Source organism: Alternaria conjuncta (assembly GCF_024043145.1).
Source record: "Alternaria conjuncta strain BMP 0040 chromosome Unknown scaffold_32, whole genome shotgun sequence".
NCBI lineage: Eukaryota > Fungi > Ascomycota > Dothideomycetes > Pleosporales > Pleosporaceae > Alternaria > Alternaria conjuncta.
The window spans coordinates 59,640-80,301 of NW_026250121.1; the positions used below are offsets into that span (position 1 = coordinate 59,640).

At 53.9% G+C, this 20,662-nt stretch overlaps 9 protein-coding genes across 9 annotated transcripts; 5 read left to right on the forward strand and 4 right to left on the reverse strand.

Annotated features, from left to right (window-relative positions):
• Nucleotides 1–130: 130 nt before the first annotated feature.
• J4E85_011234 (uncharacterized protein) lies at nt 131–1,141 on the reverse strand (the record flags this gene model as incomplete). Its single annotated transcript, XM_051475437.1, has 2 exons — nt 131–537; nt 814–1,141. 2 exons carry the CDS (start codon nt 1,139–1,141, stop codon nt 131–133), a joined length of 735 nt encoding a protein of 244 aa, XP_051320725.1.
• Nucleotides 1,142–2,507: 1,366 nt separating this feature from the next.
• On the forward strand, nt 2,508–4,015 carry J4E85_011235 (uncharacterized protein; the record flags this gene model as incomplete). Its single annotated transcript, XM_051475438.1, has 2 exons — nt 2,508–2,545; nt 2,608–4,015. The coding sequence occupies 2 exons, from the start codon at nt 2,508–2,510 to the stop codon at nt 4,013–4,015; spliced, it is 1,446 nt and encodes a 481-aa protein (XP_051320726.1).
• A 56-nt stretch (nt 4,016–4,071) lies between these two features.
• Nucleotides 4,072–6,006, reverse strand: J4E85_011236 (uncharacterized protein; the record flags this gene model as incomplete). Its single annotated transcript, XM_051475439.1, has 2 exons — nt 4,072–5,586; nt 5,692–6,006. 2 exons carry the CDS (start codon nt 6,004–6,006, stop codon nt 4,072–4,074), a joined length of 1,830 nt encoding a protein of 609 aa, XP_051320727.1.
• A 478-nt stretch (nt 6,007–6,484) lies between these two features.
• J4E85_011237 (uncharacterized protein) lies at nt 6,485–8,359 on the reverse strand (the record flags this gene model as incomplete). The annotated part of the gene is made up of 2 exons (XM_051475440.1): nt 6,485–8,182; nt 8,249–8,359. The coding sequence occupies 2 exons, from the start codon at nt 8,357–8,359 to the stop codon at nt 6,485–6,487; spliced, it is 1,809 nt and encodes a 602-aa protein (XP_051320728.1).
• A 1,077-nt stretch (nt 8,360–9,436) lies between these two features.
• Nucleotides 9,437–10,209, forward strand: J4E85_011238 (uncharacterized protein; the record flags this gene model as incomplete). Its single annotated transcript, XM_051475441.1, has 2 exons — nt 9,437–9,604; nt 9,679–10,209. 2 exons carry the CDS (start codon nt 9,437–9,439, stop codon nt 10,207–10,209), a joined length of 699 nt encoding a protein of 232 aa, XP_051320729.1.
• A 100-nt stretch (nt 10,210–10,309) lies between these two features.
• Nucleotides 10,310–11,284, reverse strand: J4E85_011239 (uncharacterized protein; the record flags this gene model as incomplete). Its single annotated transcript, XM_051475442.1, has 2 exons — nt 10,310–10,868; nt 10,917–11,284. The coding sequence occupies 2 exons, from the start codon at nt 11,282–11,284 to the stop codon at nt 10,310–10,312; spliced, it is 927 nt and encodes a 308-aa protein (XP_051320730.1).
• A 327-nt stretch (nt 11,285–11,611) lies between these two features.
• On the forward strand, nt 11,612–13,423 carry J4E85_011240 (uncharacterized protein; the record flags this gene model as incomplete). Its single annotated transcript, XM_051475443.1, has 1 exon — nt 11,612–13,423. The coding sequence occupies one exon, from the start codon at nt 11,612–11,614 to the stop codon at nt 13,421–13,423; it is 1,812 nt and encodes a 603-aa protein (XP_051320731.1).
• Nucleotides 13,424–13,915: 492 nt separating this feature from the next.
• On the forward strand, nt 13,916–17,734 carry J4E85_011241 (uncharacterized protein; the record flags this gene model as incomplete). The annotated part of the gene is made up of 3 exons (XM_051475444.1): nt 13,916–15,217; nt 15,264–16,111; nt 16,159–17,734. The coding sequence occupies 3 exons, from the start codon at nt 13,916–13,918 to the stop codon at nt 17,732–17,734; spliced, it is 3,726 nt and encodes a 1,241-aa protein (XP_051320732.1).
• Nucleotides 17,735–18,547: 813 nt separating this feature from the next.
• J4E85_011242 (uncharacterized protein) lies at nt 18,548–20,475 on the forward strand (the record flags this gene model as incomplete). Its single annotated transcript, XM_051475445.1, has 3 exons — nt 18,548–18,662; nt 18,718–19,355; nt 19,960–20,475. The coding sequence occupies 3 exons, from the start codon at nt 18,548–18,550 to the stop codon at nt 20,473–20,475; spliced, it is 1,269 nt and encodes a 422-aa protein (XP_051320733.1).
• Between the last annotated feature and the right edge of the window lie 187 nt (nt 20,476–20,662).

The window sequence follows — 20,662 nt, forward strand, 5'->3', positions numbered from 1 at the left end:
ACACTCGCCCTTCGCCCGCTGTATTCAAAACAATTTTTTTTTTGTAGTTTTCTAACCCATTTCTGATGTGGCGTCTCCTCAACTCTGCGGTGATGCCCAGTGGCTTCTCTTAAGCCGAGAAGGAAGCTCTCTATTTCTCCGCCTTCTCCTCAGCGGCGGCTGGGGCAGCAGTGGTAGCGGTAGGCTCAGCGACAGGCGCAGGCGCAGGAGCAGCGGGAGTAGGATCCGCAACCGCAGGGGTTGGTGCAGGGGCGACGGGCTCCTCAGCTTGCGCAACGGGAGCTGGTGCCGCAGCTGGTGCAGCGGGCGCAGCAGCCTTGTCCTCGCCAAAGTTGGGCTCATCAAACATGGGACCGCTTGTAGCGCTCATGCCGGCAGCGGGCTGGCTGGTAGGTACGGCGGGCATTTCCACGGGGGCCGCAGGTGCAGGTGTATCGGTGACCTTGGCCTCAGTGTCCTTAGGGGCCTCGGTGGCAGCGGGCTGAGATTCGGCAGCAGTTGGGGGAGCGGGCGCGACGGCACCAATGGGTTCGGGGGCTGGAAGATGATGCGTTAGTCTGGGAGTCTCGAGCGATGAGAGAGATACAAGAAATACTAGTCAAGACAAATGTCGTCTCGCGCAGAAGTCGTAAGTGCTGGTGGAAGTGCGCTGATGCTAACACATAGCCATCCATCTGGTGCAAGAGTCCCACACCTAGATGGGGCCGTTCCACTGGTTGTCTAGGTCGACCTTCTGTCGCCGCCTAGAGCCATCGCAGGCTTCGTTCCCGCGGTACGGTAGTGGACTGGAGTGTGAACGAGATGTAAACCTACTGGACGTGGCCTTCTTGACCTCAGTCAGGGCCGCAGCTTCATCCTTCTTCACCTCGCTCTGAGCTGGATCTGAAGCTGGAGCTGCAGCGGGCTCAGCAGGCGCTGGCACTGGCGCAGCGGGCTCGGCGCTGGTAGCCGCGGGTGTCGTCTCGGTCTTTGCGGGCTCGGGCGCAGTCGCAGGAGCTGGGGCAGCTGGCGTAGTCTCGGTGGGCTTGGTCTGCGCAGGCGTAGCAGCAGCGGCTTCACCCGTGGCCGTGGGCTTTGGCTCCTCCTTCTTGGACTTCTTGCCCCTGAAGAGACCCTTGAAGGCCTTCTTCATCTGGTCCATGGCGTCGAGTGCTGTTGGAAGGATGTGTCAGATCGCGATTCTGTGGGTGTGCTCGTGATCACACGGGCTAACGTGGAGGATCATGGCTTATGGGGGGTAGGAGTTTGCGCGGATACAAGCAGACATCAAAGTAGCCGACTGCCACGACGAAGTTTGCAAAGATGCAAGCGCATCGGATCCGGAGATGGACTCGATTTGAAGAGTGGAAATGGATGAGGATCGCACTTACGAACTCCCGGCATGCTGACGACGGTCCTAGCTAGCTGCTAGATAAGCTATTGAGGGTTGAGGGATAGCACAAGCGTGCGCAAAAAGAACAGGGAAAAGAAATGCAATGGATGAGTAGCTAACGGCGAAGGATGTCTAGGTCGCGAAGGAGCGTGATGATGACAGCGAGGCGCGCGGAGGTTGTCGAGTTGACGAAGCTCTGTTGTTCTAGCCGGGACCCTGACACGCTAGCCGATTGAATCGTCTCCACCTCCGCACTATGCACGCCAGATGCACACCATGCCACCAAAAATAGCGCCTTCATGCACTACCTGCACGCAATCAGCCGCCGTTGGTGTTTCACCTGTCGCTCGAGTACACTACAGCCATGCAGGACATCCTCCAGTTGAACCATCGCGCCTTCCGTTCCCAAGGCTGCCAACGAGGGCGCCGATACCACAGAGATTAGACGCCGCTTCTGGTTAGCGCTGACTCGCCCTGCATCGACGACGATCGGAGATTTTGTGGTTTATCGTAGCACGTGAGTTGCACAACACTATACACAATATCTTCCTAAGTTTACATACTTCGCGCATTGCAGAGATCTCGGCATATAGTGTTTTTACGATGTTGCTACAGCATCGGCGTAAGTCTGCGCAACACCGAGAACACACATGGATAACGTCACCAAGCACAGGGCAAAGGGCCTACTGTTTGGCTCATGCTGATGATGATGAACCGAAAAGGCCCTTTTCCTTAGGTGTCCATCCATTGCGGAGGCTATGGAAATATCAAAGGATGCGTACTCCAAACTTGGCAGAAATGTCGCCTTGCTATCTTTGGACTCTCCTTGCATTAAGATAACAATGTCATTGTAAGCCGCGGGGTATCATCGAAAAGGTGTCCAAACCTCTCTTTGCAACGATACCTAGGTATGGATATCAGCAACGCGACACGTGTGGACGATCAATTGAGGCCGGCGTTTGCAGTATTGGAGAGCAGCCTCGTCGTACAGTGCGTCGTGGCCATAGCTGCGATATGTGTTTGCACGAGGATATGGTCGTCGTACGTCTTCAGATCCATCAAGTACGGCAAAGGACACAATGTCCTACCACCAACACTGCCGTATTGGATTCCAGGACTCCGACATGCTCTTTCGATGGCCTATGATTCCCATGGTTTTCTGGCCAAATGCATGTGAGTGTCTAATGACGACTGGCCTCAACTATCATACAGTGCTCGAACTAACATGGTAGCAGGAAAGAATACGGCGACGGCTCGCCCTTCTTCCTCGACGGCGCAGGCGAAAGATTGCTCTTCATCCTCGACCCCGAGCACATCAAAGGCGCGCTCAACAACTCCGCCGAACTAGACCCCAACCCCTTCATCCACGACAAGATCATGGGCGCACTAATGAGCAGTCCCAAAGCCGCCATCGAATACTACAACTCCCCAGAAAGCAACACAGACTACATCCAAACCACGCACATCCGCCAGCACACCACTGGCTCCAACCTCGGTCTCCTCGTCCAACGCCTCTTCGACGTCATGAAGCGTACCATCTCCGAAACCCTCGCCTCGACCCCTGATGGCACATGGCGCGAAATTCCCGATCTTTACGCTTTCCTCGAATACCACCTTTCATACGGCATAACGGAAACACTACTTGGAAGCTCGATTATCGAATCCTACCCAGAAATTATACCAGACCTTTGGGTTCACATAGAAGCCACAGATCACTTCTTCATGGGCCTCCCCCGCTTCGTCATCCCAAAAGCGTACGCCGCTCGTGATCGCCTTCTCTCCGCAATCCGCAAATGGACCATAAAATCCGAAGCCTTACGTCAGGCCAACGCCGTGAACACAGTGTGGGATCCCGTCGCGGGTTCGGGTCTTCTCCAAGAACGCGAGAAACTATACAGCGAAATGCCTGGCCACGGCATCGAAGGCCGGTCCGCTCAAACTCTCGGTTTACTCTACGGAGGAACCAGCCTAACCGTGCCCGTCACATTCTGGTATCTATTTGAAACGCTGCGGAATCCAGAACTACAACAACGTGTGTTGTCTGAAATGGAGAACCATGTAAACGAGGAGACAAAAGCATACAACTTCATGCACCTCACCTCGCGCCCGCTATTCCAAAGCCTCCACGCCGAGACGACACGAATGTACAGTTCCAACCTCGCGGTTCGAGAGGTTACGAGTGACGTGTGGAAGCTAGATGGGAAATACACCGTACCGAAAGGAACCCAAGTCTTCATCAGTCACAAATTCGCCGGCCAATTCACCCAGGGCTGGCGTGCCATCCGGCCCCAGACTGTTGACAAACCCCTAGATACATTCTGGCCTGAGCGGTATCTCGTCAACACCTCCACCCCCACCTCCACTCCGACTCCCCCCAACAACCCCGATAACCGATCAAAGTTCAGCGACGCAGGTCTGAGCGGTAGTTGGACTTCCTTCGGCGGCGGCGAACATAAATGTCCTGGTCGGCATTTTGCACGCAATATCGGCATTGTGACACTAGCGGTATTGATGGGGGTGTTTGAGATTGAAGTGAGTGATTTGGAGAGAGCGAGGAGGCTGGATCCGGGGAATAAGAGGAAAGCTTTTGGGACGATGAGGCCGAGGGATAGGATTGCGGGGAGGGTTAGGCGGAGGGTTTAGCAGGGGGTGGAGGGGTGGGGGTTTGGGGCTGGGGTATACATGATCTTCTCCAGCTCTCAATAATCAAAGTCTTCAAACACCACTTTCTGTCCATCCAGCCACCCAGTCACTTCCTTTCTCATCCCCTTTCCAGCACACACATACCACGTCTCAGCCTGCACATCCTGTACATCGCTTTTCATCATCCTCCTCTCCACCACATCCGCCTGCGCCTTGATCTCATCTCTCATCGTAGCAAGCTCACCTTCGACAGCCCGCCCAGTCAAAAACACCTTCGCACACTTCCCCAGCCCAGGATACCGCTTGAATGTATCCAGCACCAACCCCACATCCCCCCCCCTTACCGCCCACAGTAACATGAACCCGCCGTTTTGTAAATCCAGTCCATCAATCTGACCAAACAGCGGCGTAACACCCACACCGCCAGCCACAAACACGTTTTTCCCCTTTGCATCCCCAGCCCTAGCACTCACGACTTTAAGCTCCCCTCCCACCCCCAAAACACCGACCTCCAGCCCCGCCCGCTCATTCTGCAGAAACAGAAACCCAGTCACAACCCCAACCTTTCTGATAGTAATCTCAACCTCCTTCTCTTTGCCCCCGTCTCCTGCAGTCGGTGCCGAAGAAATCGTAAACGTCCTAACAAAATCATCGTTCAAACTCGCCGGATCCTCATCCCGCATATGCTCATATCCCACATCGAGCTCTTGGCTGAAATCAAGCGCGATCCATTGGCCAGCGCGGTATGTGAGGCCGCCATTGACGGAGAAAGTGAAGCGCGCGACGGTGGGTGTGAGGATCTCTTTCTTTGTGAGAAGGGCTGTTTGGCGTGTGGAAGAGGAGGTGGTGCTGGAGAGGGCGGCGCGGACATTGCCTTCGGTCGCTAGTGTGCGGACGAGTGGGTTGTACGGACTTGGTGTTTTCTTTGTGCCGCGGAATGGTAGACCAGTTTTTACGTACCGGCATTCTGAGATTGTTATCGTGACGGCGAGGTTACTGCCTGGGAGGAGGGCGGAGGCGTCTGCGCCGGCGAGGATAGAGGTTGTGCCTGTTATATACACAACATCTCCGGTTTCGTAGTCTGGAAACACGAGCCCGATTTTCGGGTCTAGCATCAGGTTGCCGAGGGATTGGTAGAGCCGGTTCCCAGAGTATTCCGGGTAGGCGAGGGTGGTCGGGGAGATGATGCGGACGAAATCGGGGGGACCGCCGCGGTGGTTGACGTCCATGTCGTCTTCTGTGCTGGTGGAGAGGAAGAACATGTCGGATTTGGATATCAGTGCTTTCCCTTCTTCAGACAACGACGAGCCTTTCGATACGAGCTCTGGGTCTAAAAGCGCGGGCCGGATTTCGTATTGGTTGAGGTACTTTGGGCAGTTCCCGAGACTTTGCTCGATCTTCGTGACGAGTTGGAGCTGTGTTTGTTCCCTGTTTTCCGAACCCTCTACTTCTACTTCGACGTCTTTTATCGTACCTGCGATCATGCGTCCGGCGGTTTTGACTCTCTTTCTTGTCATCAGGTCGATAGCTAGACCTGCTACTAACTTCCCACCGTCTTCTGCCTGAGTCGTCTATCAAGCTGTTAGCACGAATAGTAAAATGTCTTAGCACCGCAAGGGAGCTATATACTAGTAATAAGTTAGCAAGACATCTTGAGAGGTATTCGTGACGGCTACTTTACCCTCGCCTTTCTCATTCTCGCCCACAAGCGCTTGCACAACAGGATCATGCTTGCCATCGACGAGAGTGCGCGTACCGATGAAACCTCCACCAAGCGGCTCTGAGAAACCAGGCTCGCCACCCCATAGTGTCGTCCAAGGTCGATGCTGTGCATCTAGAGTCCCGAATGCGAGGAGAGGGGCGCGTTGGAACATGAACGCTGCTTGTGGTGTGAGCATGGCTGATGTTGGGTTGTCTTGAGGCGGAATGCGGAGGAGGCGGTGCATCTTCTCTTCGCCCTCGTTCCAGGGCATGCCTATCGAGAAGGACATGTTGATAGCTTGTGGAGTGAATCTGAGCGAGGTTTTCGTGGTGTGTAGTCAATTGATCGACGTCTTCTGTCCGAGCTCTGGGCTGTATAGCTTCCGCTGCTAGAAAGAATAATTGGGTGTCATGCTCTGGTGGAGAGGTTCATCTATTGACGTTGTTGCCGTCGGCATCCATTCTGATAAGCACTCTGGCTTGTTGAGGTGTCATCTGCAGGGCGCATTGGTAGTGATGCCGCGGCATGTCGCCATCGACGGCATCCAAATAGTAATGGTCGAGGTTGGCCCTACATGCGGGGGAAGGGAAGCTAGCCCGAACTAGTGGGGACGCCTTACAAGAAGGAAGTAGCACGCTTATGAAGCATGACCGGCATCAAATAACGCGTCAATCAAAGACACCTGTGAGATCTGGTGCAGCTATCTTGCCGCTCAATCAACATCTTTGATCCAAGTATCGTGCATTAATTCGCCAACACCCTACCACCTAACTATACTCCCTAACAATCATCTCCGCCGCCCTCTCCGCAATCCCATAAACAAGCGTCTGCAAATGCGCACTCGGCAAAAGAGGAATAATACTAGCATCTACCACCCTCAACCCTTTTGTACCATAAACCTTCAACTCCGCATCCACAACACCGCCATCCTTCTCCGGCAGCAGCGCAGCAGTACCAATAGGATGATAAATACTCAACGTATTCGCCAGCGCATATTTGCGCCAATCCGCATCTGTCTGCACAGCACTGCCCGGTTCGTACTCATTTGTCCAGACCTCGCTCATGGGCGCGGTGGAAGCGATCTTACGCAGGTACTTGGCGAGGTTTGTGGCGGCTTCGAGGTCGTAGGGGTGGGAGAGGTAGTTTGGGTTGATGAGCGGTTTGTCGCTGATGTTAAGGGAGGAGATGTGGACGTTTCCTTTGCTGAGGGGGTGTTGAACCACGCCGATCAGTGCGAATGTGCCGATGCCGAATTGGGTGGAGTTGGCGGCGGGGTAGCCTTTCAGGCCTGTGTAGCCGTCTGAGAAGATGACTTCCAGTTGAGGTACCTTTGTGCTGAGAGCGGGGGAGAAGTATGATTTCTTCAACTTGTCGGTTGCGGACGTCAAGCTCGCGTCGCTGTCAACGAGGTTCCGGAGCGTGGATGCAGTGGAGTTGCTGACGGTGCCCCAGGGGAAGTATGCGTAGCCGCTGGCGGTGTAGTCGTAAAGTGAGACCTCATCCGCGTTGTAGAGGGCTAGCTCGGCAGCCGCGCGAGTGGCGTTCTTGAGGACGTCGAAGGAAGGGTATTCGGGTTTCAGTTGGTAGGAGATTTGGATGCGAATGTGATCTTGGAGGTTCTCGCCAACCGAAGGTAGGTGCTTGACGACGGGAATACCGAGCTTCTTGAGAAGAGTAGAGTTGCCGACACCGGAGTGTTCCAGAAGACCAGGAGTTTGGAACGATCCAGCCGAGAGAATGACCTCCTTTCGCGCGGTGATTGTTGTACCGTCTTCCAGGGTGACACCGACGGCAGTCTTTCCTTTGAAGATGATCTTCGCCACACGCGTGTCTAGTTTCAAGACGAGGTTATCCTTGGCGAGTTTGAGGTATTCTGGGGCGTAAGAGCGAGTGTAGTTGGGGCTGACGTTGCTCGGTTGGGTCGAGACACCGATGGGGTTACCGTTCAGGCTCTCTCGGTTCGTCGCCAAGCCGAGGCTATTCATGGTGGGATACCATGCGGACTGGTGACGGGGAAAGATCCTGTTGATGAGCGTGCGGATGGGCCCCGTTGTGCCGACTCCCTCGGTGCCGTATGCAGGTGACGGTAGGAATGTCTCGCACTTCAACATCGCAGCGTACAAGTTCTTCCAGTTCCATCCTTTATTGCCGAGCTGCTTCTCCCAAGCGTCCAGTTCGTACTCGGAAGTCCTGTCCCAAGTCATAAGATTGAGAGCAGAGGATCCTCCGAGGACTTTGCCACGGTTCTGCGCAAACACGCGGTTGTTGGCACCGGGTTGGGCAATGGTGGTGAAGTTCCAGTCATATTTGCCACCAAGTGTTGATCCCTTTCTTCCTGGTACGCTGATACCTGGTTCCTGGCGGCCATCGGGTCCAGCTTCTATGACAAGGACGTTGAGTTCTGGGAGTCCAAGACTAATGCGTGAAGCGACGGCGAGACCTGCAGTTCCGCCTCCAATTACAATCTACATCGTCTGTTAGATCATCCTCGGAGTCGGGATGGAACCTGTTGGCTTCGATAGGTAACGTACAAAGTCATAAGAGCTGGCATTAACCGCTCCCTTTGCCTCCCGCTCGACAACTGCGGCACTACCATACTCCAACAGCGCGAACGCTAGCAAAGTGGACGTCTGTAACTTCATGATCGCGTCCCGTGGAAAAGCAGCGCTCTCTCAAAAGAATGAAAAGCCGACACAAGACTTGGAGGCCGGTAAATCGCCGCCCTCGAGCATACCAGCGGAATATAAATTGCTTGTCAGCGCTACTGAACTAGGAAAAGCATGCTAGCGACATCGAGATCTTGGGCCGAGATCCAAGATTCCATATGCAGGTGCGGGCCTGATATCGTGTATCCATTTTATCCGATGCGAGACGGGACAGGGGCGGACACAACACCCACTCTTTGCCTGCGTCCTGACGCCGTCTACCGGGGATCTCGTATGAGTAATCCGGATGCTTCATGGGAGCTTCGGTGCTTTCTGGTGCTCTCGAGGCGGTGCGGTCGCGATCCCTGGCGTTGTCGCCATGCTGAGAGCCATCCCATCGGGAACATGGTACCTATGGCTTCCGGGGACATGGTGAAGACTTGTTCGACTACTCAGCCGCAATGTGGGTCCGGGAGTTGATGAACGGGAACTAGACGCTTTTTTGTAGGACGGTGCATAATGCGCGAGCCGTATTCCACACTGGTGGCAACGGTCCATGGCCGTAGGGCACATCCATACCTGCCGCCAACACTACATCTCCGTTATTCCGAACGTACGCCAGCGGTAGAAGTACGTGTAGCAAGAACGTAGTGAGAAGGCAATCAGCCGTCAATGAAATCATGGTCAAAAGCTGTAAAACATTGAAACGCCCAAGTGGACAGGCGCGCTAGTCGGGTGCCTGATGTCCTCTATCAGCAGGAATGAACAAGGCTATCCTCACGACAATACACCGCAACTGCGAGACAACATTCTACCATGGGATATTGATACACTTATAGCCGTTACACATGTCTACCGCTCAAAAGGTAGCATCTCGGCCCAACCGCAGCAACACGAGAAACTTGAGCTGCCCAGACCAGCCAGCTGGACCCCTAGTTTAGTCAAAACTCCGCGTCTCAACATGGGCATGACGGAGATGCGATCTTTGCTCATCCACTAACACCTCTTTCATTGTCTTGTACATACTTCATTTTTGCCGACAACGCCAAACAGCACGTCACATTCTAGCCCACGATGGCACCGCGCAAGACGCGGGTGAAGCCCACAGCGTACCCATTCCTACCCTTCCACATCACACGATGCGCGCAACTAGTGTCTTCGCTCGTAGTAGCGAGTATAATGTTTTACTTTCTGCGTGAATTGGCGCATGATGGGTATAGGTTGCCGTGGACGTTTATTTTGGTAAGTCCCTTCCTCATTTCGTCCTGGCTATTTACCCACTACATACATCCATTGCGAGACTAACATTTACCTAGCTAATGACCGTATCCCTCCTCACCCTCGCGGCACTCACAACTACAATCGTCCTACACTTCCGCCACGGCCTATCCGCGTCCCTCAACCTGATTCTCAACAGCTTCCTCACGCTCCTCTGGACTGTATCCTTCGCTTTGCTCGCGTGGTGGTGTTCGGGCACATTGGCACACGTTTGCGACGCCGACAGCTGGGAATCAGACACGGGAGTCAGTGTGTGTAGGATGTACAAGGCGCTGTTCAGCTTCGCGTTATTGGGCTTTGTTGCCACTGGGTGCGCGTTAGGGCTGGATGTCAAGGTCATGAGGGGCGCGAGGACGAGGGGCGTGTTTCAGCAATTGGATGTGCTAAATGGAGGGGAAGCGAAGAGAGATGAAGAGAATACAGAAAGGGACATCAACCCGAATCCCATCGCTGCGCGGGCGCAACGAGGCAGGGGTGGAGACGGATACGCGCTGCCTGAAGAGCAGTTCGAGTACAACGACATTGGATATCACGGGGCTGCAGGTGAGGTTGGGCAAAGCAGGATATGAACCGCGTAGCAATGCCATGAAAAATAATCTCGTCTACTCAAACGCTATCTCAACGCCGCCCAAATGCTGGCCTGAAGCCGGGTATCACAGTGCAAGAAAACTAGAAAACGTCGTCCATAATGACATCTCTGCTCATGGCTGCCGTCGCGGCATGCTCAGTGCCCACATCCGCATCCATGGACATGGACGGAGCTTCGCGCGCGGAAATCTCGTCCTCGACAAAGACACCCAGGCCACCGAATGCTTCGCGTAGTGTTCGACTGCAGTAATCTTGCAAGCTGTGTCCTCCCACCAGATGCGCCGGATCTCGCTTCATACGCGCGTACCAGTCCACCTCGTAGCTGTCCTGGAGGACGTAGTATTGTGGCGCGATGGTGTAGCCGCCGAATGGGTCGAAGGGTGCTTCGACGGGTGGCGCGACGCGCTTCTTCAGTCCGCGGATTGCGAAACCGGGGTCGACGTCGTCTTTGATCCCGGTGCTCTTGTTCCGGGCGGCGGCTTCTGATTCGGCTTTTTGGAGGGCTTCGAATTTCTTTAGTTTTGCCCAGGTCGCGTCTACGTCGATGTTGAGGATGAGGTTCCAGTTGATTTCTTCGACTTGCTCGAGGTAATCGTTGTAGTCGCGGAGGGACTCGAAGTCGTCTTCTGTTTTGTTCATGCTGTGCATTGTTAGCCAGACGTCGTTGTTATGCGTCAATAGCACCTACATCTTCATGACCTTCTTCCTCAGATCCACCTCCCGCTCCACCTTCAGATCCTCAAACGTCGCCCTCCGAAAGTTCCGATAAGCCAGCGTCTTTGCGCATCCAGCAACAGGACATATACTGTTGCCCTTGCCAAAGAGCCGATCCACGCAGGTATCGCACATTTTGTGGTAGCATATCGGGTTGATCTTGAACTGCATGTTGGAGTTGAGGAAGCGCGACGACCTGCATACGGGGCAAGAGTCTGATGCATCGTCAGCGAGGGAACGAGCGAGTTGTGACTGCTGTAAAGACAAGTTGTAGAGGGTTTTGGAGAGAGACGCACCGCCATCTGGCTTGGACGCGTCGGCGCCGCGCGCGGTTTTCGACATGGCGGGTATGAGGCGGAGGCGATGGAGCTGCGAGGATGGGGCCTCGGGATCTTGAGGTTTGGTGCTGACTCAGCGGGTGGAAGTCGCTGGTCTTTCTAAGAGATCCGGAGCATGTCTGGAAGTCGATAGAAATGTAGACGAGGGGAAACAACACTGGATTTGAGGTCCAGGAACTGCTCCTGTCTGACAGACGACATACCGACGATCTGTATGCATGGCTTGCATGGTTTCCCTTGTGGGGCCTGACGCCAAGACCGACGCTTTTTCTCGTACACAAAATTCCTTCACCTTTCCTTCTTCCACAACCCACTCACCACATCAGCAAAAATGGCAGCCTCAACACAGAGCGCCCTAGAGGAGATTGAGCACCGCCGTGTGCAGCTGCAGCAAAATGTCGATAAGCTGCGCAAAGCCCTCTCTCACTGGACGACCTGGGAGGCTGAGTATGAGACGCTCAAGGAAGAGATCCAAGGCGCCAGCGACCCTTCACCCTCACAGATACGTGAGATGGCACGCGACCTCGACCTTACCCTGCTGGACCACAAGGAAGTCGAGGAGCTGCTCTGCAAGAACTCGCCCAAGGAACGCACTGCTAACCAAGTTATTGACATGATCTCTAGACGCATTGACTATGTTCGGACGAGCAGTGCTACTATCGAAAAGAACCTCGATGCTGCCGAGAAGAAGCTTGCTGGTGTCGATGTTCTGTTGGAGCCAGGCATGGACAATGAAGAGGGCGAGCCGATGATGGACATTGAGGAAAAACTGGATGACGACGGCAACGAAGTTTCGAGCTCCGTCAACCAGACGGGCAAGGCTGCAGCTGAGCTTGTTGAGGTCCTACGCAAGGCTGGTGTCCAGAAGGCGGAGCTGGAGAAGAAGAACGCAGCAGAGGCGCAAGAAGCTTCTCCAGATGCGCCGTCCACGTCTACGCCAACTTCACACACCACACCAGAGTCGAAATCTAGTCCGTCCTCCTCCGAAAACACGTCCACTCTACCCTCCTCCCAAGCTTCAGACCCAGAGCCTGTCAAGAAGTCAGTGTCTTTCTCTGAGGAGGTCGACGTCGAACCAACTCCGAAAGCTACACCACAACCTGCACAACCCGACTACGAAGCAAAATTCTCTGTCGATGAGGAGCTCACGCAGGACGACTACGAGAGCTTGGCCAATGCCATTATACCAGACGACGAGTCTGTAGAGGAAGCCGAGCTGAGACGGCAAATGCTTCAGTATGGCATGTCAGAAGTCGGACAGATTGTCGCTGAACTCGATCTGGACCAGCCTACTGCGTCATACTCTGACGAAGAGGATGATGACGACTATGGCGACTACGACACTGAGGATGACGAAGAGGAAGACGAGTATGGCCGCAGCACCAAGCCTGTCATCACCGAGGACTATCGCAAGCAAATGATGGAACTTGAGAAGAAATTGGGCGCTCGCATGCTTGAGAATGTAGGGCCTGAGTCGGGCAAGCCATCTCTTGAAGACCACATCGGAGACATTCGCACCATGAAGGTGAAGAGTGACGATCAGTTCGACGAGTCCATGGCTTCTCCTGCGACGACGCCGGCGCCGGTTGATACAAAGGAGTCGAAGAAGAAGGGAGTGCGTTTTGCCGACGACCTGGACATCTCTGAAGCACCAAAGCCAGTACAAGAACCAGCTGGGGCCGCGCGGTTACCCATTAGATCCACAACGACCATATCCGATACCATTGTCGAGCGGTCTGCAATTCCTGCAGCTCCGATAGAGCCACCCAAACCCGCCAAGGTGTCCAGGTTCAAGAGTGCCCGCGCTGCGACGAACACTCCTCCCCAGATGCTGCCAACACCTCCGGTCCCAGAAGCGTCGCCTGTGCCAAGTGGCCCTGCTGGACGAACACTAGCCACTACCATTACCGAGCACGCCCCTCTACCCTCAGAGCCCCAGGCACCTGATGAGTTTGATCCAGTCCTTTTGGACCGCGAGATCAAAGCAGAATATCACAAGGCGCGTAATCGCTTCATCCAGCGACAAGGCGGATTCAAGGCAACTGAAGAGGACGAAGAAAGTCCCATCGTAGAAGAACGAGATGGCAAGACCAAAAAGGTGAGCCGTTTCATGGCGGCCAGGCTCAAGGCTGAGGGTATGTAATATCTCCGTATAACGTCGCCACCACGTTCTCATCGTCGTTCCCTTTCTGCACTTTCACCACCGACCCTTGTGAGGGTCACGCGTGCATGCCTAACGGCACAGCGCAAAGCCGAAAGGCTTTGTCAACGGAACAATTCATGTCCGTGGGAGATACTATTACCATGTATCATGACCACATTACATTGCTTCCAAGATTGAAACAAGCGGTACCACTAGACTCGCCGGGCCAAATACTATGCCTACTCGAGGTTCATATGCTCCGTACATATCAATGATGCCAGTATTGGTATGAATGAAAAATGTTACAAATCGACGTTATGATTTTGACGTGAGTGAACGTGAAACTGATTAGAACCATCGTGAGTGACGCTTGCCATTCAAATGTAAGAGGGGTCGCTACTTCGTCCTGCATACGTCAGGTGGGGGATCAGGTCCATGGTGGGGCAACGTCTTGAGGCGACTTGTAAATTTTTGGTCAACGCCGCCGCCATCATGACCTCCGACTCGAGCTCCTCCACGCACTCCGATTCGCTGCCTGCTGCTCTGCATCTCCCCTCGCCGTTTGCAGACACGGGCAAAGAGACTGCCCACCTCGCCTTTGCACCGATAGCGCTGGCGCAATACCACAACATAGTCGAAAAACTGGCCTCCAACAACGTCTACCGCATCCTCCGCGCACCCGGGCCCATTCGTGTATGGGTCTACCGATCGCTACTCGCCGAGCACCAATTGTGGAATGACTGGGACCGCCGCGCGCCATCACCGCCCGACGTGAAGCCTGAGACGGAGCCCGCCATGGCCGAAGACAGCATCAACGACACGGAGAGCGTGAGCGACTCGGAGCGGCCCGAGAGCTCGTCCGGCATGACCGCGCGACCCTACCTCACCCGACTACGCCTCGCGCTCGCGCCCTATACCGTTCATTTCCACAACCCCGGTTATGTCCGCGACGACACACTGCGCATGCTGGAGCGCGACGTGGTGAAGAAGACGCTGGAAGAGTCGCGGAAGAGCCTCGAGTTGCGCGAAGAACTCGGCCTCTCGTGGGAGTTCTGGGACGATCTCGCGGGCGTGCTCAAAGCCGCTATCCCCTCGCTCGAACGCCGCTGTTTCGCTGCGCCGGATCCTGCTGCGCCTGAATATGAGGGTCTGTCGGGTCCGCTCATCGCAAGCTATTCGCCGAGCCTGCTTAGGGATCTGGAGCGGCTGAATCAGCTCGTGTGCATTGCAAGGAATGTGCAGGTACATGGCGAGAGGGTGCAGAATTTGAGCGCGGACAGACTCTTTGACAAGGACATTTTCGCATTGATCAATGTCTGTGTACGCGTTACGGCGCGGGGCTACGATGGCGAGGCTGGAACCCAGGATGAAGACAAATGGCAGGGCGTCATTAATGCATACAAGAAGCTGCTCATTACCTGTTTGCAGTTTCTCAACAATCTTATTGCGCGGAACGAGCAGCGGAAGTTGATGCTTTGGATCGAACTATTCGACAGCCATCTCGACAATGAACTACCCAACTTTGCCGACATGAAGTACAAAATGGACGAATTTCCACAACAAGATCAAGGCCCGCCACCAGAAGAGCAACCTCTGCCAACTCATGCCGCGCGAAGTCTGGACGCGTTCAAGATTCCTCAACAGCCTGCGTCCTCGCCATTCCTGCTCTACATTGGCGAGACTGGCAACGACGTCAAGAAGGCCCTGATACATCATGGTGTCAAGGCGGGCGCAAACGAGATTGCTGCCGAATGCAGGCGGAGGTGGCAGACCATGGGCGAAGAGGAGAAGAACGTAAGTTACATGTGTCGTATGACCTGATTCTTGCTAACACTTTCAGAAATGGAATATGCTCTATGCAGATGTCGTTGCCCGATATCGCGATCAGATCACTCAAACCAGCACATACCGCAAAGTCGTGGATCAGCATGCCAAGAACGAAGAGAGTGTACAGGCGCTGGCGAAAAGCATCAACCAACTCCAAGTGGAGGTCGACAGGATGCGGTCATCCATCACAGCTCTCCCTGGCGACGAGTCCAACAGCGAGCAACCATCCCAACCCACAGCGGAGAAGCAATCCCCGAAACCAGCATTGGATGACTCGTTACTAGATCCCAGCATCAAACGGTCTCCCCCGGCAGGTGAGATCGATTTCCGTGTGACATACCCGCCATCCTTCGGTGCGGAGATACTCCAAAATGGCAAAGAAGATCTGCTTAAGCGGCTGGAGCCAGACCCCGACCGTCCATCAGGGCTAATCAGTGACGTAGCGTCTCCTACCTCTCCTCCGCCAGAGGATGACGATGACAATGATGACGACTACGATGACATTCCTGGTGATGAGGGCCGAGGGTTGCTCACAGATGTTCCGCTTATTCTGGGTCCTACTGAGATTGAGGTTCTGCCCATGATCATCATGGCTGGAATTGTTGAGCCGACGGAGGGACAGCCTGGTCATCATTCCGATCCGACTGTTTTCAGCAGTGTCAGGAGCATGCATGGGGTTCGGTGTCATTTGCTTCTTGCGCAGGACAATGGCCGGAATCTGCTGCGCGAGTTGTTGATCTTTGTTGCTGCTTGGGACCTGCGCGAGGAAGAGTTGTACTTCAAGTTCATGGTCAAGATCATGGAGGCTATTCTTGCAAACCAACTACTGCCGTTTGCTTATCACGCCTTTAGAGAGTCTGAGTAAGTATACCCATTGGAAACACGGACTTTGACTAACGTTATAACAGATCTAAGGACATCATCTCTCCGGCTCAGGCAGTCATCATGAAGCTCCTCACAAATATCTTCCGCGCCAGACAGGCCCGCGCCCAGCCCACGAAGGGTCATCTCAAGGCAAACCACCCGCAGGTCGACCAAGGCGATGTTCACATGGTCAACTTCCTACTTACCGAGTTCCGTCGCCATATCATCCCCCAGACATGTGCCCTCATCTTCCTGCAAGGCCAAATCCGCGCGGGACATGCGCAACCCGAAGACTTCCCTCTAAATCTGTGGGACATGGAACGCATGTATGAGGGCGTATACCAGTACCTAGAGTTCTTTGCCATTCTTACGGAACACGAAACATGGAAGAGGATGCTGAGCAATTGGGAGATCTCGCATGAGCTGGTGACCTTGTTGAAAGAGCTAGATGCAGCAATACCCAAGGGTCAGCTCTCGCCGCCTCCGCTGAGGAATGTCCAGCACGCGCCACCACCTCCAGCCCCAGTCGAGGTCCACATCCCTCCGTCACACCAGCAGCAAGATCAACAACAGCCACCCCAACCCCAACCAGTCGCTGTCGAACGACCATACGACACCACAGCCGGCGCAGCCGAAGCCTACATCCCTCCACCCACCTCACCCTCACCCCGACCCTACATGGACGAAGCAGCCGACGAGCCCTCAGACTTCGAGTGGCGCAATCTGAAGAAGCTCGCCGTCCTCGTCCTCAGCTCCCTAGTATGGAAGAACAAGCACGTTCAAGATCAAATACGGCCATTGGGTGGTATTGAGGCGGTGTTGAACTGCTGTTCTTATGATGAACATAACCCTTACATCCGCGAACACGCCATAATGTGTCTCCGCTTCCTCATGGAAGGGAATAAAGAGAATCAAGACCGTATTCACGCGCTGGAGAAGTATAATCAAGATCCCAATGCGAAAGCGAAAGCCCCTGCCGCGACATCAAGCCCACATCCAAATCCGAACTCTGCTGTCCCAAGCGAGAGCAGCGGAAGTGGCAGTGGCAGTGGTAGTGGTAATGGCAGTGTTGGGGTCAGCAGCAACCGATCACCAGTCAACGTCCGCGTCCCCGACGAAGTGCTCGACCAACAAGGGTACGAAACCTACATGGACAAACAAGGCCAGGTCATGCTGAGGAAACGTCAACATGTGCCGCAGTCTTCGGCGTCGCATATGATGCACCAGCAGCAGCAGACATTGCCGATTCAGAATACGGAGCTGACGAAGGGGACAGATAATGGGGGTCAAAACATGAACAACAACACCAACGGTACCGGCAATGGCAATCCTGGCAGTCCAAGTAACACCACCACCAATACCACCACCAAAGGCAAAGCCAAAGCAGACTCCGCTCAAGCTGTCTGGGATAACATGCGCGCTACTGCGCTAGGTGGGATTGGGGGTACGATGACGGGTGCAGGTGGTGGTGTGCGCGATCCTAAGGCGCTGGAGGAGATGGTTGAGCGCGTTATGCATAATTTGCCGAGGCTGCAGGGACTCAGGGGTGGGGAGGAGAGGGCGGTGGAGGTGGAGGAGGCGTTGAAGAAGTTGGATAGGGGGTTTGATGGGGGGAGTTAGGGTGGGGGATGATGGGGATTGGGAGGGGTAGGGAGGGAGGGAGGGAGGGAGAGAGGGGGGATGGGAAGGGATGCGAAATGGAGTTTATCTGGTTTCGTTACTTGTGGGTGGGATTGAGATCGATTAGGGCGGCGTCTTACTACATTGATAGCCTTTTGTCGGGCGATTGCCTAGGAGATAAAGTTTTCACCATAGAAGTATATATCTTAGGGTAGTGCATGTTTAGCAGAACAATGATCCTATTCACTTACAAGCTATCAATATCGCTTTCTCAATTTATCAATAGGCTGAGAAACTGTGTAAGGCGCCATGGACTTTTGGCTACTGTCCCATCTTAATTCTAAGGTGGATACTGGACTTTTATCTCCGCGAACGCTTATGCTACTAACACGCCTGGTCCAGGTCTGGATGAATGTGGTACGAGCTATCACGTGATTGCTTGGCGCTTCATGAAAGCGCTTTCCACACCGTTCGCACAAAGCCTAGCTAGTCAGATGATTACCTAGGCTGCATATGCAGAAATTGAATGCGCCAACTCTCATCCTATCGTCCCGCACTTTTGAACCTCGCAGCCGCACGAAGCGCCCACGTAGGCAATGATCGACCCCACCATCATCGTCCAGCCTTGCCGCAACACTTCCAGCGCTGACCGGTTTGAAGGAGGGAAAGACTGCGCCCTAGATTTAGACCGGGGTCTGATCTTAGTTTGGCCTAGCCACCGGTAGTACAGCCTAGATGCCCTAATGTTGGCATGAGCGCAATCGTTCTTCCTCCTTCTGTTCTGCTCAGCATCGCTCAGTCACTCACCACACAATGACCAGCTTCGGGTTTTCGATAGGTGACGTTGTCTTAGTTGCCAATTACGCATACTCTGTTTACAAGTCATGCAAGAACGCAGGTGACAACTTCCGCGAGATCACTGCGGATAGTAAGCAGATGATACGCAAAGAATCGGGTGCAGGTACTGACATGTCACAACCCAGTCAACTCACTACATTCCCTTCTCAATGCCCTGAGCAATGAGTACGAAAATCCTCGTTCCTCGTTCCGGTATCTCCCACCCGACCAGGAAGGCCAGTTGGCAGCTCGTTTAGAAGACTGCAAAGCTGACCTTCGTTCGGTAAAGACGATATTGAACGACTTCCGCTCGCTCGACACACACCATGCACGGTACCGCGACAAGCTTGCATTCACGAGTGAGAAGCAAGCAGCTATACGGGAGAAGATAGTTGCACACGGCGCTCGGCTGCAACAGTTTCTGAGTGGTACAAATGTCGCGACATTCTCCAGGATCGAGAACAACACTGAAGTGAATGGTCACATTTTGCGTGAAATTTACGTAAAGGTGGACATGATTCAAAAGGACAGATTCCCTTGTAGACGCAATGCCCCGGAACGCGCTCTCTCTGGAAACGGGCTGACCTTGAAGAATAAGACCCAAAAAGCCATTACGTCTAGCCTACGCAACGCCTCGAAAATCACTCTCACTGGGGACGCACTAGCCCCAGAGAATATAACACCAAAGGCTATGACCTCTGGCCTACGCAATACCTCGAAACGCACCACCTCTGGAGGTGAGCTAGCATCAAAGAACAAGACCCACAAGAACAATAAGACGCAGGTGGATGTCAACTCCTTGTCTAGACTTGATGGGTGGCACGATCAGGACAGCAGGAATACTTCACGGCCTGCGAAGAAACGTCACCCCTCATCCCAACTTTTTAATGCCAACGCCATTGCATCCCTTGCAAGCACCACATCGTGTCCCTCTCTTGAGAACGCTAAGAAAGTCACGAGCGACCCGACTGTTGCATTGGTGAAAAATGATGCTAACCAGCTGATTTCTTTAAAAGGTTTCCCTACTTTCGAAGAGGCATATCATCATCACGAAAAGAAGATGGAGTGCATGCGGACTGAAGATTGGAGTAACCTATCCCCTGTGGAGAACACTTTTTATATCCTCAGGTTCTCTTACGAAGAACTTTGTTCGGGTACCTCGAGACGCATTAATGTGAGACGGAGGACACGATCCAAGAAAACGCCCTCCGAACACCTTTCGCTCAAGGTGAAGGTGGAGAAAGGCTATACCGACGTTTACGGTTTGCAATTTATCGGAGCGGGTACTCAATGCGCAGGCTACACGAAGAACCTTTTTTTTGCTGTGACATGTGTAGGTTCGCAGTCATTATGAATGGAGAAGCGTTTGCGTGCTGATATTCGCGCAGAAAAAACACAAATTGTTCTCCAGGCATCAGTCGAATCTAGCACATGGCATCTCCATCTCCGTGGCAGAAGCTATCGATGGCTGGAGAAGAGAGATACGCCATCCCAGTGGTACCCTGATCGAACTCCATGCGTACGGCCCAACAAACGTTCGACATTTTTTGGAGATGTACAACTATGGACTTCCTTACCGCACCTCCCCCGAGGCTCATGGAAGCCTACTTCTCTGGATTCAAGTCACAGATATCGAAGACGCCTCTGTGGGTCAGCTAGATCAGCTGGAGTATGAAGGAGGAGCATACTTTGCGCGGATCAAAGGAGAGGAAGGTCGAAGATTCGAGTCTACCCACGAAGAAGCAGTCGATCTACTGGCTTTTGGGGACAAGGCCATATCACACAGCAAATTGTTGAGCGCTGGTTTTAAGAAGCGCATGAACGATGTGGAAAAGTCACCCCGTCGCAAGGTCACGCCCACCGAGGGGAAGAAGAGACCGCGTTCTCCATCGCATTTGTCGTGAGCCTTCTTATTGCATCCTTGACAGCAGTCGAACTGCGAACAGGCCAGGTTACTATGACATGGCTCGGCTCCCGGGGTTTCGTTACCCGGACTCGGCAAACTTGCGCGCGCAATCTGCATCTCCCAGCCTCAACACTTATCGACAACCACCCGTCCTCACTTATCAACATCCGTCGCCGTCGGATGCC